At 39.7% G+C, this 15,188-nt stretch overlaps 1 protein-coding gene across 1 annotated transcript; it reads left to right on the top strand.

Annotated features, from left to right (window-relative positions):
• The first annotated feature begins 7,492 nt into the window (after positions 1–7,492).
• Positions 7,493–13,039, top strand: LOC147609360 (uncharacterized). The gene is made up of 4 exons (XM_086787957.1): positions 7,493–7,912; positions 7,983–8,088; positions 8,178–8,614; positions 12,903–13,039. Exons 1-4 carry the CDS (start codon positions 7,597–7,599, stop codon positions 13,037–13,039), a joined length of 996 nt encoding a protein of 331 aa, XP_086644083.1. The 5' UTR covers positions 7,493–7,596.
• Positions 13,040–15,188: the final 2,149 nt, after the last annotated feature.

Below are 15,188 nucleotides of genomic sequence, written 5' to 3'. Positions count from 1 at the left end.
CCCGGAAAAACTTCCTTTACCGAAAAGCACGGGCGATTCCACCAGAATAACTTTTTACTCTAACGTAGTCAAGATCATTTCTGATCGAGCTGATCTAATTACATCTATAAGATACTTGGTCAGGTCAAGGAAGAAACTTGCACTTGGATCATTGGGATCAATGCTTTTTTCCCCATTCAAGAGGCACAGTCGTTCATTCCTATCCATAGAACAGTTACTGTCCGGGATTTATTTTATCTATCGTAAAAACAAAAGTTTGAGTCTCGATTTACGGATCCATCAGTCCAGCCTAACCCCATCCAATCCCATGGGTTAGCCAACCGCCCAACCACTGTATGGGATCCAATTAAGAATTTGGTTAGGTTTTGTCCCGGGTACCAAGGAAAAGAGTTCCAAGGCCCCCTAGCCGGATGTTCATGCAAAATAAAACTAGTCACACCACTCACACACCCAATATGAAATTGCCTTTTTCACAGATTCAACCAGTTTAAAACAATCCTTTAATAAAACCATAGTATCACTGATCACAATCTTCCAATTTATCCAATTGATTCTTAATTTTCCATCATTCCTTCATCAGAGTATCTATGGCATCATTGGCAACTAGAACGCTCAGGGGCCATTTCGATAGTTCCTAGCCCTTAATACTCGGCAATATAATCACTTATCAAGATGGACTCTCGTTGAAGATCAGCAAGATCAACCAACAGATCCATATAAAGAGCCATGGACTCATCCATTGAAGACTAGCAAGGTCAATCAACCAGATCCATGCCCGATTTTAGAAAACAACTCCAACTCTGTTCCAATATCTTCCTCGACGCACGCGTGGGTATCCTAGGCGACCCAAAGCCCGAGCACCGTATGGTCAGCACCCTCTAGGATCCTTCGCAGGTGACCTAGCGTTTCACTCATAGGCCGCTTCCTTGGCCCCTCATCCACCGTACCGAAAGCTCACCATTTTAATCGCACCGAGGCTGGTCAAGACCTCGGCCAACCTTGCTATGCGAGACGTCCTTCATTGACTCCCCGTCAGCAGTTGCAACTTTACCATCACGACCTTAATCACAAGACGGTCAAAATGCTCCCCCCAGCATTCTTGACATAAAACAATCATTTACAAACAGCATTTACAAACAGTTTACAATACAAGTTCTATTTTAACTTTCATTTTTCCACATGGGGGTGGTCAAAAAGCGAGCCAAGAGCAGCGAGCACAAAGCAATGAGTAGAGCTCATGTTCTTGTGAAAGTGAGCAGGTAGGGGCATGGTATGATGTTAAGCGAGCATGAAATGTTAAAGAGAAGAGTGGAACCACAGTGCAATTCTGTAGCAATCAAACAAAGAAGACATGAAATGTTCTAAAATGACCATTGCAATAATTTTTTTTTCGAACCAATGGTGCAGATACAAAAAATCACTATTAAACCCATATTGCTTGGCTCGCTAAAAAGATATTGAATCTATAGTATTCACAATGTTGGAGAGCCATTAGCAAACAAAAGACAATAGACAGGAAAATTTATAAAATAACCAAAACATTTCCAAAACAAGTACTACGGTTCAGCTGGTATGACATGACCCCCATACATATTTCAACTAAAGTGGGTTGCAGGTTCCTAAAGCTGTTGAGGATGACTTCTAATAGACTTAGTTAGCATGTCTTTTACAATTCTCTCAGAAATACAAACTTGATGAATATGCATATTGTTGTTCACATCCTGTCCAAGAATCATTAAGAACACAAAGTATATGTGCTTGCATGCAAGATATGGTCTTTTCTTGGCCACTCTATCTCTGAACTCCACACATGAACACATTGGATTCTTCTGAATAGTGACCTCTATCAGAGATGTGTCTTGGCTCCCATTGGTCAATGGATTAATACTAAATGTTTCCTTTACCCCTTCTATATGTATATGGCTGCCTACAACTTCTGCATGCATATCTAAGGCTGCAGTGATTTGACCAAATGCAGCCTTTGAAATTCCTCGTCGATATGGAAATTGTTTCACCTCCTTGTTTGTCTCGCTAGTGCCTTTTGCAAGCTCCTTTTCTAGAAAAAACTCAAGAGGAATACCAATGTCATATCCTGCTCTAATAAGCTTGCAGGCTTCTTTCACTTGTAACTTGGTACCTTTAGCAATGGGCCAAACACAAGGGACATCCTCTGGTGGATGTAATATTGTCTTTGTAATTTTCCAAGTGTGCCTAACATCTGTATTACAAAAATAGCAATACTTCTCCTTTTTCCAGGAGGATAGTTGACAATCACTCCAAAAACAAGGACTGACATCACCCCCTCGCAACCTTGAGCTACACTTTTTCCCTGATGCCCAGTGGTTGCACTCAACTCGATTCACTGTTGGTATCCTCCGCAAGGCCCACTTTGTATCATGCACATCACTTTCAAGGCTCTCTAAAACTTTGCATTGCTCATCGACCTCTATTGCAGGCTCTAACCTCTCTCTTGTCACATAGTTAAACTCAGGCCTATGGCTAGAGTTGCCAAAGTTTTCTTCTGTCGAGTCGTGTAGTGGCCTTTTGGCTCGAATAGTTTTATTCTCACCCTTGAATTTTACCCTATTTGAAAACATAGGGGTCCCTGCCACTGCATCATCCACTGCTCGTGAGGTAGCTATTGGGGATGGACTTGCTTTCTGTCGAGAAAGAGCTCTCTCAACCAAAAGCTCCAATGTAGGCCCACAACCTGTGTATTTTCCTTCCAAGAAAGCCAGTTGTCTGGCACATTGGAAGTAAGCATTGATTAGATCTGTCACACAAGCATCATAAAGACTAATCTTTTGCCTATACCCCTCCCCTGCCAACCAGCTTGCATGCTTGGTCTCTGACATATTTGTCCTTGGGACAAGAGCATTGACAATAGGCTCTCCATCCTACAAGAGAGTGGTAGAAATTGATTAAAAACAATGCAGTGCACATAAGTAGGAGGCACACAATAATACAATGAATAATCTCTTACAAACATTACCTTTAAAATGAAATGACCCCATGGACTAACCCTATAGTGCCACCAACTCAACCAGCTAAGAAGCTTAGGGATGTTTCTATCAGCTGCCTTGCCAGTTGCCCACCATGCTCGTATCCTGCGAAATTGCTGAAGGGCACTTTCTTTGTTTGGGGCAGTCCTCCACTTCTCACACATCTCCCTGTGCTTTTCTTGATGTGGGCTATAGATGTACCTCTGCGTGTGGACACGAAGGTTGTCTTCCCAATGCCATAAACATGACCTTTCCCTTTCAATCATCTCCTTTCCGTCGTTGAAGACACGTCTTACTGCATTCGAGTTAGCGCCAGCCTCATCCGCCATAAACCCAAAAAAATTTGCTACCTTCCCTGTGTGCTCCACCATTACCAAATTCATATTTTCCCAAAACATGACTTGAGCATCCTCATCCTCTTCTCTAAATTCACAAGTTGCTATTGTCAATAGCTCACCAATCCTGCATGCCACAAATGGAAACAGAGTTATATTAAAGACACAAATTAAGCAATGCTCTCTACCGCTTGTAACTTACATGTGGTCATAAACATGTGCTCCCATTGTATGCCGTCCAGTATCCACTCGATGCACATGATCAAAGCAGACCCATGCTTGATTAAGATCCCCATTACCATCCTTGTCCATTCGCCGAACAATGTCAATCCCAGAACCAGGTCCAGTAGTAGACATCTTAAAGATAAAGCAACGCTCAGTAGTAGTGGTGGCTTGCAATGGAAATCGAGAACCATGGAAGAACTCAAAATGGCATGTTCTTTTTAGATTAAGAATGGCTTCATATCCTTCACCCAGAGGCCGTGTTGTTTTTCGTGTTTGCATTACCATCTGCTTCACCCTGCATTCATAAAGCATACTTAGTGTATTAAAGATGATAATTGCATACTATTCTTTGCTAAATTGCACTTCCTACATACTTTTTGACATTTATCAAACTTTGCAACTCTTGCGACATCTCCTGTAGCTCCCTCTCTGTCATGAATTCTCCCTGTGCCTTGTCATCATCAGTGAATGCTCTTAGAACCACCTCCCTTGCCACAATCATTTGTACCTTTCTGGGCCCAGCGTTGTGGTCGATGCCCACTGCACGTGCTACAAAGGCCTTGATATTTCGTATCGATGCTCGACACATTCCCTTGGAAACCATGTGTGTATGTTTGCCATAATGAATAAATAGTCTGCTATGCATTGATTCTTTTGGCATAAAATAATAGACACAGGCAGGACATTCTTTAAGACACATTGGCACATGCTTGCAGAAAAAACACTCAAGGTTCCCGAAACTCCCAATTGCTAAACTCCCATATTTTGGAGATTTTATCAGCTGCCCATTCCAATGGAGTTTGTTTGGTTGATTCATACGTGTCCTAAAGGAGCAGTGCTCATTCATGCACTGGAAGGTTCCCCCGCAGAAGCTCTTCCTAAGAACAAAAGTTTTATTGGCCCTAGTTTGCGTTTGTGGCTTTGTCCAAATGTTGCCCTCGTATTTTTGCTCCATCCCTTCCATACCTTTCCCACCTTCAAGCTCATATGTACTGAACTCTGGGTACACCTTGGGAAGCTCTTTTACCTTGCCTTTGTAATCACAATCATGGATTAAAGTGTGCAAGACATCAGTAGGAGGTAACATGCGAATTATTTGAAAGCAAGAGACCGCAGTATCAAACTGAACATCTTCCTCTTCCAAATGTTGAAAGCACTTTTCCACAGGAGAGACCTCTATCTCCTCTTGCAATGACCCATGTGCTTGGACATTGATTTCTTCTATCTCTTCAGTGTCCAAGTCACTGTAAAGCACAATGCTCTCTAATTCAATGCGCAATGCAAAACAGAAAATGTCAAAGTCAAAGTTAATGCCACTTACATTGGAGTACTCTTTCGAGAACCGGGAGGAAATATAGTTGAGGGGCCTTGTTCTGGGGTCTCAAAATAATTCTCTGATTTGGCAATATATACAGAGGACAATGAATGCTCCAAGATAAAATATGCCTCGTCTCCAATCCCTGCATACAAGTGTAAAGGACAAATGGGCTCATACTCTCCTCCAATTTCAAGTAAGGCCTTCACATTTATCCCACCAATAGTTCCAAGCTTCCCCCGGATCATGTTGATTGACACAAGACATTTGCCATTCAAGAAGGGGACTCGGATGCATGCACCCATTGTAGAATGGAGGAAAACACGAGCCTCCCTGCATAATGCAATCACAACAACAATTAAGGAATTTACATTGAATATTAGCCAAAAATATTTTAATACTAGATGTTCTTGCTCTAATCAATAGCATATACTAGCCATAATACAATTTTACCAGGCTCATTTTAAGACTATGGGTAGAAGCAAATAAAAATATTTATTACAAAAATAGTCATAATGAAGGGTATCAAAAAGAGTACATGTATATATGTATATATGTTTGTGTGTACACGTGTGTGTATGTATACACACACACACGCACACACACACACACACACATATTTGCTTTGTGTTAGTTCTTGCGCTTTTTCATAATCTCCTGTTAGATTTCAAAAACTCTACCAGTTGGATGCCATAGCATAACTGTGCTACAGATTTAAATAAATCGAAAAAATATTGACCAAACCCTTAAATTTTAGTGTTGAAATTCATTAGTGTTAGGATAAAAAAATTTGTCCAGTGCCTAACTTAGGGTTTTTAGTAGTCGGCTACTTCTTATGAAGCAATTACTTAACGCTTTTAGTCGTCCTCCACACAGAAGCATCTTCCCTCGAACACACACGCAGAGAAGCGATCATGAAGCATCATACGTCTCCCCAGCAAAGAAACGCTGATCTCATGCGCAGGGCCCTCTCCCCACTCCAATCTTTCTCCCCAACAAAGAGACACAGAAAGGTATCATCATCCATGAATTTGTGCTATTTTGCCTGAATGAATTTGTGCGCTCAGCGCACAAAATAATAGGATGTTTTGCTACCGCCACACTCCACACACAGTAGTATGAGATGTGCGGCGTTACTTCTTGCGATTTTTCTTGAATGAATTTGTGCGCTCAGCGCACAAAATAATAGGATGTTTTGCTGCTGCCACACTCCACACACAGTATGAGATGTGCGGCGTTACCTCTTGCTATTTTTCTTGAATTAATTTGTGCGCTCAGCGCACAAAATAATAGGATGTTTTGCTGCCGAGCAGTGACAAAATCATCACGATTTTGAGTTCGTTTCAAGCTTCGGGGGCGCTGCCCCCGAACTCCCCCCGCCGGCCCCCCTTGGATCCCCCCGGCGGCAGAAATTTGGAGAGAGTAGTGTAAGAACATGCTATCTATATGGTGCTGTCTCAAACACATTGCATAGACTGTCTCTCTTACTACTGTCTATATTATGCAGACTTTATGTATACAAGAAGCTCAAAAAACTCACATTTGATGTCTTCTTGGTTGAGAAACGGCTCACACAGTCGAGAAAGGAGACCAGCAAACATGTGCATCTAAAGAACAATAGCACAAAAAGAAAAAAGTTTGTCCTTAAAAAAGTGTTGGATTGCGAAATATCACTTCTAAAGTTTATTAGTACTCAATATTGAATGCCTTCAGATTTGGGCTACCGAATCTTTATATATTTTCCAATAAATTTGAATGCCTTGAATTGAACACCTGAAAAGGGCTCCGTAAATATTTTCCAATGGAGATTTTTTTTAAAATATTCAATACGGCTTTGAATGCCTTGGAATTTGGACCAAAGCACTCCATATGATAATCTCAAAGATATTCTGTTCGTTATAATGAGTTGGCCGTTTTGTTGGATAGTGAATGTGCCACCTTTGTTTGATGATTGTGTTGCAGTACTGAATTTAATCTCTTTAGTGAATGTGCCACCTTTTCTTTAAGTTTGTGTCGTATTACTGAATTTGCTGTTAAAATAATCAATTAATTATACAATACGAGTACAATACTATTTGAAGATTTGTTCTTGTATTTTTGCATGGCTATCTGGTTTTCAAATGAGTTCGAGTCATTTCACTAGAGCATCTTGCTTGAAAGGTTCTTGTTGTGCAAAAATGGATGAGTTACCTCTTGCTAAGCGAAAAAAGAGTGTGCAGGTTGGCCCAGGTGAGAGCTCATCGAGACACACAAGGAGGCAAGCTGATTTTTCTAGCACTTTGGAGCAAGCCGCCTCCTCAAACCCTACTACTACAGAGCATGCGGTACATATCATAGATGACTCTAACCTGGAGGTGGATATGGATAGGCAGCATCTACATAGTGATGAAAGAAATGAGGAGGATGGACAAAATGTAGTGGGGGCAATTGAGGAAAATAAAGGTGATCAAAATGAGGGTGAGAATACTCAAGGTGGTGATAATGAGGATGAAGGTGAGAATACTGAGGATACTGGGAGAGAGATAGAGGGGGAAGAGAACACACATCCACTAGAGGATCAAGAAGAAACAGTTGTCACAACCCAAACTGAAGGAAGCAAGCAGAAAAAAATAAGGTTGATATTTTTGGGAAGATTCTAGAGACATCTACTCCACAAGCCTTTTTAGATAGGATAGGAGTCAAATTTAGGTCTCCACCTCCACGTGTTCCTCTCTGTAGGATGATCCAGACGGAGGCAATCCGAAAGGTTTCTCCCTCAACAGATAAATCTCTTACTCGAAGCTTCAAAAAACTAGGTGGGTACATTGAGAGCATGGGAGCTTTCACAGTATCAATTATGGACTTGGAAGGGGAGGAGACACCATTGACACAAGAGAGGGAGGAATCTTGGGATGAGCATTGGAGGACTGTGAATCAACAATTTGAGGAAACTCTTGCACTTGACCCCGAGTGGGGTCCGTACTTGAGCCGAAAAATGGTGCATATTCTTGATGGTAATAATCGACACAATGCTTGGATGGACTGCATTTCTACAGGTGAGTTCTCATTGGGATGTTATAGTTTCTTATGCTTCTTTGTCCTTCCTAATTTTGTGTTTTATTACAGGGTTTCAAGGGGATTTGTCCATGCATTGTTGTGTTCTCTGTAAATTTTATGTGTTCGAGCGGAGGGATGTGGGTGAGCTTTTGTTTTCATTGTCCAGGTTGAACAAGTAAGTTAATTTGTCAGCAGAGTCTCGTTCTATGTCAAGTAAGTTGTTTGTACTCAAGAATATTAACATATTTCTTCTTTGTTTTGTAGGACGCATGATTATGCATTTGTGCCAACCACATTTGGTGATCGTCTATTTCAACTAAGAAGATTGGGAGAGTCCGACCTAACAACTCTCATGGCACATTTGGACAATGAGGACAAGCTATGGGTTGAGAGAGAGATGCAGAGTGCATCTGCCAGAGGAAGGCCTAGTTGGCTTCATTTGCCAATCCAGATTATGACTTGGCTCTTGTTCAAGGATGAGATGGAGCAAAAAATTGATGAGGCATCAAATGGACCACTTGCCGAGTCTGCTAGGGAGAATGTGACTCGAAAGGTAGAAGTTCTCTACAGAGGAAAAACATCAAAATATGCAAGGATTGCTGATCCCTCCAACGGTGAGGCCTTTTGGTGTGCAGTGCTCTCCCTCCCATGGCACGCGTCAAGCAATCATGTGGCCACAGAGGAAAAGCTCAATATGATAGGTTCTTCTTGCATCAGAGACACAGATAAGGCTCACATTGTCAAGCTATTGGACAACTCTCAGGCTGCAGTGCGATCACTTGAGGGTATGCCAAATGATAAGACAAAGGTTAGGGAATGGCTGCACATGTACTCCTACTGGCTTCAGATCACAGAGCTGGGTTTGAGAATCCAAAATGATATTAAAAATGCCGATCGAGTCAGGTTGCCAGGTGAGAGCCGATTCACCTCTTTTGTTGTTCTATGCAGAAGAAAGTACTTCAAAAGGGCTTTCAAAGTGCACGAAGGAGGCATAAAATTTAGCCATGATATTGACCATCAACCAGGCCTACAAAGTGCTACACGGCGAGTCGTTTATAGGTTTTCCTCCAACATAACCCAGATATTCCTTGTTAAAAAACATGCATGCTTCTTTCTGTGTGTTGTTTTATCATTTGTGCTTTGGCTTGCAGATGGTTGCTTTCTGAAATTGAGGAGCACCAATTGGATATTTTACCCCCTCTTGCTAGTGTGTGGCTTTGTGTTGACAATCAATCTTATATGTATGCCGATTTGAAGCTTGGAAGAGTAAGTGATTGAATTTGTCATTTTGAATCCATGATTGAGAAACATGTTCATATTGAGGGTGAGTTATGTTTACCCATGTTTGTCATTGAACAGGCCATGTCAAGCATAGAGTCTCGTTTCTGCCCGTGGTGGTTGGACCTTGAAAGAAACCATGTGCCTGAGGAGGAGCTTGATTTGTATCGCCAACATAAGTCTATATTGGAGCTTCGTAGCCAGCAAATTGATCATAATGAGGCCACATCCACATCACATGCAACATCGATTGCATCGGCTTCTTTTCGTAAGTCATTGCCAGTGAATTTAGGGAGGGAAATAGTGAATCGTGCATTGGAGGTGAATCGAGCAATGGAAGCAAATAGGGAGCAGAGTCAACAACAGACATCCAATAGTAGTGCAGGCGGGATACAACCAACTGACATCATAACCAAGACATTGCAAGCTCCAGGTATGTGAGCTTCCTACCTCATCTCTATCATGATCCGATTGTTTTGACTTGAGACTATGTGTGTTAAATGTCAAAAACCTGTCTATAGGAACCATTTATGCCTTCAATGTCAGTATTGAGGACCTTGCAGCTACTTTTGTGAACATGGAGGATGCATCCTCATTGGGAAAGCAAGTGCTTGATGCCATGAATGTTATTTGCACAGTAGGGAATGTCAAGAGTAGAGGGTCCGATTACTGTGTGGAGTTGATATTTGCAGACTTCCCCTCAAATATCATCATTGGAGGTTGTGTTGCAAACAAGGTTCCATATTGGAATAAGATTGGGGATGGCATGTATGACTCTACTTTTAAAGTTGTTGATTCTTGTCTCTCGGATCGAGGCTTCTTTACATGCCTTTACACTATGGAAGAAGGAGTGACCATTGAGCAGGTTGCACAGAGCGTTGGGTTTGGCATTTATCATAGACAGGTTGTGAGGTGTACTCCACCTATTGGGAAGAAGATGGGGCAAATGATTACTACCCAGGTATTAGTGTTGTTCTCTTTGGGGCTGTCATTTGTGCAAATCTTCTTTGTCCCATTTAAGGTGAAAATGCATGAACAACCAATGTGTCTTTGCTTGTAGGTCACTTGTCTAATATTGGCTGTTTTTGTTCGCTCAACATCTCCTGCTACAAGCTTTGTGATGCATGGGGATCAACTAAGGGATTTGGCACTAGGTGATGATCTTGATGTAGGGCAAGATCTTATCTTTGACATGTATGTATGCATTCAAATCAAGATAGAATTTAAAATGATTTTCGGTGATCTTTATGGCATATGGTTAATGGTTTGTGTGCGTTTTCAAGAGTGCCATCGGAGGATCTGGTGAAGAGAAAGGGTAGACCATGGCGGGGCGGTTGTCAGAGAGGTCAGCGGCTTAGCAAATACATCGTCTCCGTCTTCAGTCGTCCTGGGGACACGATTTTGGATTTGTTTGCTGGCACTGGAACTCTTGGGCTAGTGGCAGCATTTATGGATCGCAATGTCATAATGTTAGACAAGGATGAGCGGATCTATGATCACCTGTTAGAACCATACTCAGCAAAGGTATGCATGTTGAAAAGATAAATATGTTAGTAGAGAATAATTTTGTATTGATAAAGCTTATTTTCTTTTCTTTGTGTCTCTTGCAGTTATGAGGATCACATGTCTACATCAGAATGCCATTAGAGATAGTCTTTTTTTTAATTGAGACAATCATTTTTTGGGACTATTGGAAGTAATGTTTTGATGGATGTTATGCTTCTGAATGTTTTTTACAATAGCATGTAGCTGATTGTTGGACAATTTTTATTTGGATTATAAAATTTTTAAATCCTATGGTTATGGTTTCTAAAGAGTATTATATTGTTGTGTCAGTGGTATGGCTATTAAAATTGGTGTGCATCTTAATGGCTTGATTTCTATGCTCTCTGGTCGCTGTGGTTTCCATGTGGTTGCAAACAATAGTTTGTTTCTATTAGTAGCTCAATGACCAATTCAACGTCTTTTTAGCGAGCCAAGTAGTATGAGTTTTGTAGTGATTTTTTATATCTGCACCATTCATTTGAAAATGCTTTATTTGCAATAGTCATTTTTAAACTTTTTTAGTCTTCTTTGTTCTGTTCATTATAGAGTTGCACTATGGTTTCACTCTTCTCTTTAACATTACATGCTCGCTTAACATCATACCATGCCCCTACTTGCTCACTTTCACAAGGACTTTATTTCTACTCACTGCTCTGTGCTCACTGCTCTTGGCTCGCTAAATAGACGCACCCATGAATGTCGTTTTAATGAATCAAATGAGAAATTGAGAATCACCATCTCATTGTGATGATTAAGTCTACGTTCCTCCGGATTCTTCTCTCTCTTCTCTCCCATTATTAACATCTCTTAGTGTCCCCACTAACAAAAATCACATGTAACTTTGCCGATGATTGCCAAAAACAAAGTAGGCCAAATAAAAAGGAGACTCACACAAATATAAAAATGCAATCATTCGCAAAAACCCCCCACCCCATTAGGAATTCCAAATACACAACTAACCTCTTCATTCATTAACTAGCTTTTCTTATTTCCTCCGGAGGAACAAAGACCATTGAACGTCATTCAACATCAAAGCCATCGACAAGCTTGTTCATTCTCCCCATACAAAGGTCTTCAACATGATCACGCGGATGCGATCGCCATCAGGAACAGGGGAATGTTAATCCAATTCTAGGATTAACAAGAGCTACCTCCATTATCTTACATCAAGGAGTCATGGTAAATACACCAAAGGGTCATACATTCAAGATATAAAGCAATAGTGTTCGAGGAGCGCCCGTAATGGTGTGACAGAGTACTTATGGAGATTCCTGCTTCAAGAGCGTGTGGTAGCAAGTTAGGATGAAGTCCTAAGTGATTTACTTCATGGATATATTATGAGAGTAGTCATTGTAATAGCATTAGGCCTCTTACGAGCCTAAAGTGCTTGGCCAACCATACTTTAAGTGAGTGTGAACACTTATGGCCATGTATATAAGTGAATTTCTCTCATAATACAACATACTCTCCCATTGTGCAATTGAGTCTTGCTCTTGCTAATCTTCTTGCTAATCTCTCTCCCTAATGCATGCTAGTGAGTGTGTGTGAGTGAAGTGAGGTGAGAGGAGGGACGAGGACCTGTAGTGCAATGCAGCGGTGTGACAATGCTCATGGGAGACGTGGTGGAATTGCTTCTCAAGGAGTAGTAGAGCTTAGAGACCTCAAGGGTTACGAGCTCGGCCATTGGAAACATCCTTATGACAGTTACGGTTCACCAAGTAAGCTCTTTTTGGATGTGTTTCAAGGAGGGTTAGGGTAAGCCATAACAATAGGGCCAATCCCCTTCCTTGAATTGGACATCTCGTCTAGACTTATTTGCATGTCTATGAACTGAATAATGGCCAGGCTCAAAATTGAGGGCCAAACTAGGTTGAGTACCAAACTCTACGGAATTGACATACTGAGCTTCTTTGCTTTTTAAGTCTTTTCCAGAGATGTTGAGAATGGTAGACTCTTGAATGGTCTGGATGCTTGTCTTTCTACTAAGAACATCTGCTACTACTGGGTTATGATGACCAGGGATTTACTTGATCATTCCTCCAGCTTGGTGGAAGAGTTGACCCTGTCTAGTGTGCTAATCATTCCACTGGGCACTTGGAATCATCGGGAGCCACTTAAGTGCTTGGTGGTCTGTGGTGACTGTGAAAATGCGTCCATAAGGAACAGGTTCCAAATTTTTGAGAACTAACTACTGTTCTAGCCTGCCCTTGAAAGTCTTGGAAAGACAAGAGGAAAACTTGCTAGGAGATTCTGCTAACTGTGGAATACTGGGTGGGAGATCATCCTTAAAAATGTCTGAATAACCTTGGAGAGGTAAATTTGATTTATATGGTCTTTTCAAATTATCCCAATGACTTTCTTCTTCTCAACCCCTCTCAAGCTTGAGAAGCTTTCAAAATACTAGTTTTTATTCAAATCAAGCTTTTCCTAAGATTCTTAATGTTTAATTAGAATTAAGTTAATCTTTATGCTTAATTATAATGCTTTGTTTAAGTAAATCTATCTCTCTAAAAGAGTAGCCATCTTTATGGCTAAATCTCTTGGAAAAGGATGCTTCTCAATTATAGTCTCTTAACTCAAATCTAAACTATAGGCTCGATGCGCTAGAGGATAAGAATTGATATTTTCATGATTTTGGATTAGTGAAAATAATGGTTAATCCTTTTCAGCTTGTTTATGAGTAAATAAAGATTACTTTAATTCATTTTGAATGAAAAAAGGATTATCCTAGTAAATTGGAAAAATAGGAATGTGTAAATTAGCTTAATATAGTGAAATAATCATAATTATGTTTATAATTATAGTTAAAATTATGATTTGAATACATAGTTTGATTTTAAGCATAAAAGAAGAACTACTATCATATTTTCATTACAACCTTTTATTCTTTTAGGAAAAAATTGAGAATTATTAGTAATAGCAGCGAAGATATGGTAATTTTTTTCAAAAAAAAATACATATCTTATTTTTATGCATAATGCTAAAAGAGGACTTCTTACCATATTCTAGGATTGGATATCCTATGCAAAAAGAATGATTTTCATCATATTCATGAGAAATAATTTTTTTTGTAATTATGCATAATTAATTGATTATGAGAAAAGAGTAATTTTGGTAAATTTATTTTTATGCAAAAAGAGGAATTCCCATGATAATTGAGATCCAAGTAATTAAATGGTAAAATAGAAATTTTTGGTAAATTTATTTTTATACAAAAAGAGGAATTCCCATGATATTTGAGATCCAAGTAATTAAATGGTAGAAGATGAATTTTTGGCATAATTCAAATTATGAGTATTTATCAAAAGTGGAATTTTGAGTATTATTAATTTTATTGGAAAATATAGGTAGAATTGATTTTTGTAAATCCCATGAATATTTTACTCAAAAAGAAGAACATTGAATATATTTTTTACTTGAGAAATTTGAGAAAGAATATGAAAATATCCATCGAGAAAAAGTACCTTTAACTAGGTCAAGCAATTGGCAGAAACTTAGAAAAATCCCATCAGTATTGAAAAGTAGAAAATGGTACTAAAAGTGGATGTCGATAGACGTGATGTGATGAGATGTGGACTTGAATAGATGTGAATGGATGAGATGTGATGTGAATCTAGGTAGATGTAAATGGATGAGATGTGATGTGAATGGAAATGATGTGGATCGGGGTAGATGTGAATGGATGTGATGTGATGTGATGTGGATCGGGGTAGATGTGAATAGATGAGAATGGATGTGATGTGATGTGATGTGGATATGGGTAGATGTGAATGGATGAGATGCGAATGGATGAGATGTGATGAGGATGGAAATGACGTGATGTGATGAGGATCTGAATAGATGTAAATGGATGTGATGAGATGTGATGTGGATGAATGTGATGTCATGCGGATAGATGTGATGAGATGTAATATGGTGTGATTGTATGAGAATGGCTGAAGGATGATGGGGATAGATATGACTGGATGTGGAATAAGCAAAATGAATTGATATAGAAGAATGTGAAATAATAAGAAATGATGTGGAAAAATGTGGAAAGATGAGAGTTCATTAAGAAACTCTATTTATGACCTATTTTTTAAATGATTGTTTTATGTCAAGAATACTGGGGAAGCATTTTGACCATCTTGTGAATGAGGTCGTAGAGACGTAAGCGATAAAGTTGCAAGAGCTGACGAAGAGTCAACAGAGGACATCTCGCATAGCAAGGTCGGCCAAGGTTTTGAGCCTCGGTTCGATTTAAATTTATTTTTATGCAAGAAAAGGAATTCCCATGATAATTGAGATCCAAGGAATTAAATGGTAAAAGAGGAATTTTTGGTAAATTTGTTTTTATATAAAAAGAGGAATTCCCATGATATTTGAGATCCAAGTAATTAAATGGTAAAAGATGAATTTTTGGCATAATTCAAATTATGAGTATTTATCAAAAGTAAAATTTTGAGTATTATT

The sequence above is a fragment of the Cibotium barometz genome, chromosome 51 (genome assembly GCF_041138505.1).
Source record: "Cibotium barometz isolate CiBa-2024 chromosome 51, ASM4113850v1, whole genome shotgun sequence".
In the NCBI taxonomy this organism is placed as follows: domain Eukaryota; kingdom Viridiplantae; phylum Streptophyta; class Polypodiopsida; order Cyatheales; family Cibotiaceae; genus Cibotium; species Cibotium barometz.
The sequence above is the reverse complement of the archived record's forward strand: the minus strand, read 5'-3'. Positions and strand labels throughout refer to the sequence as shown.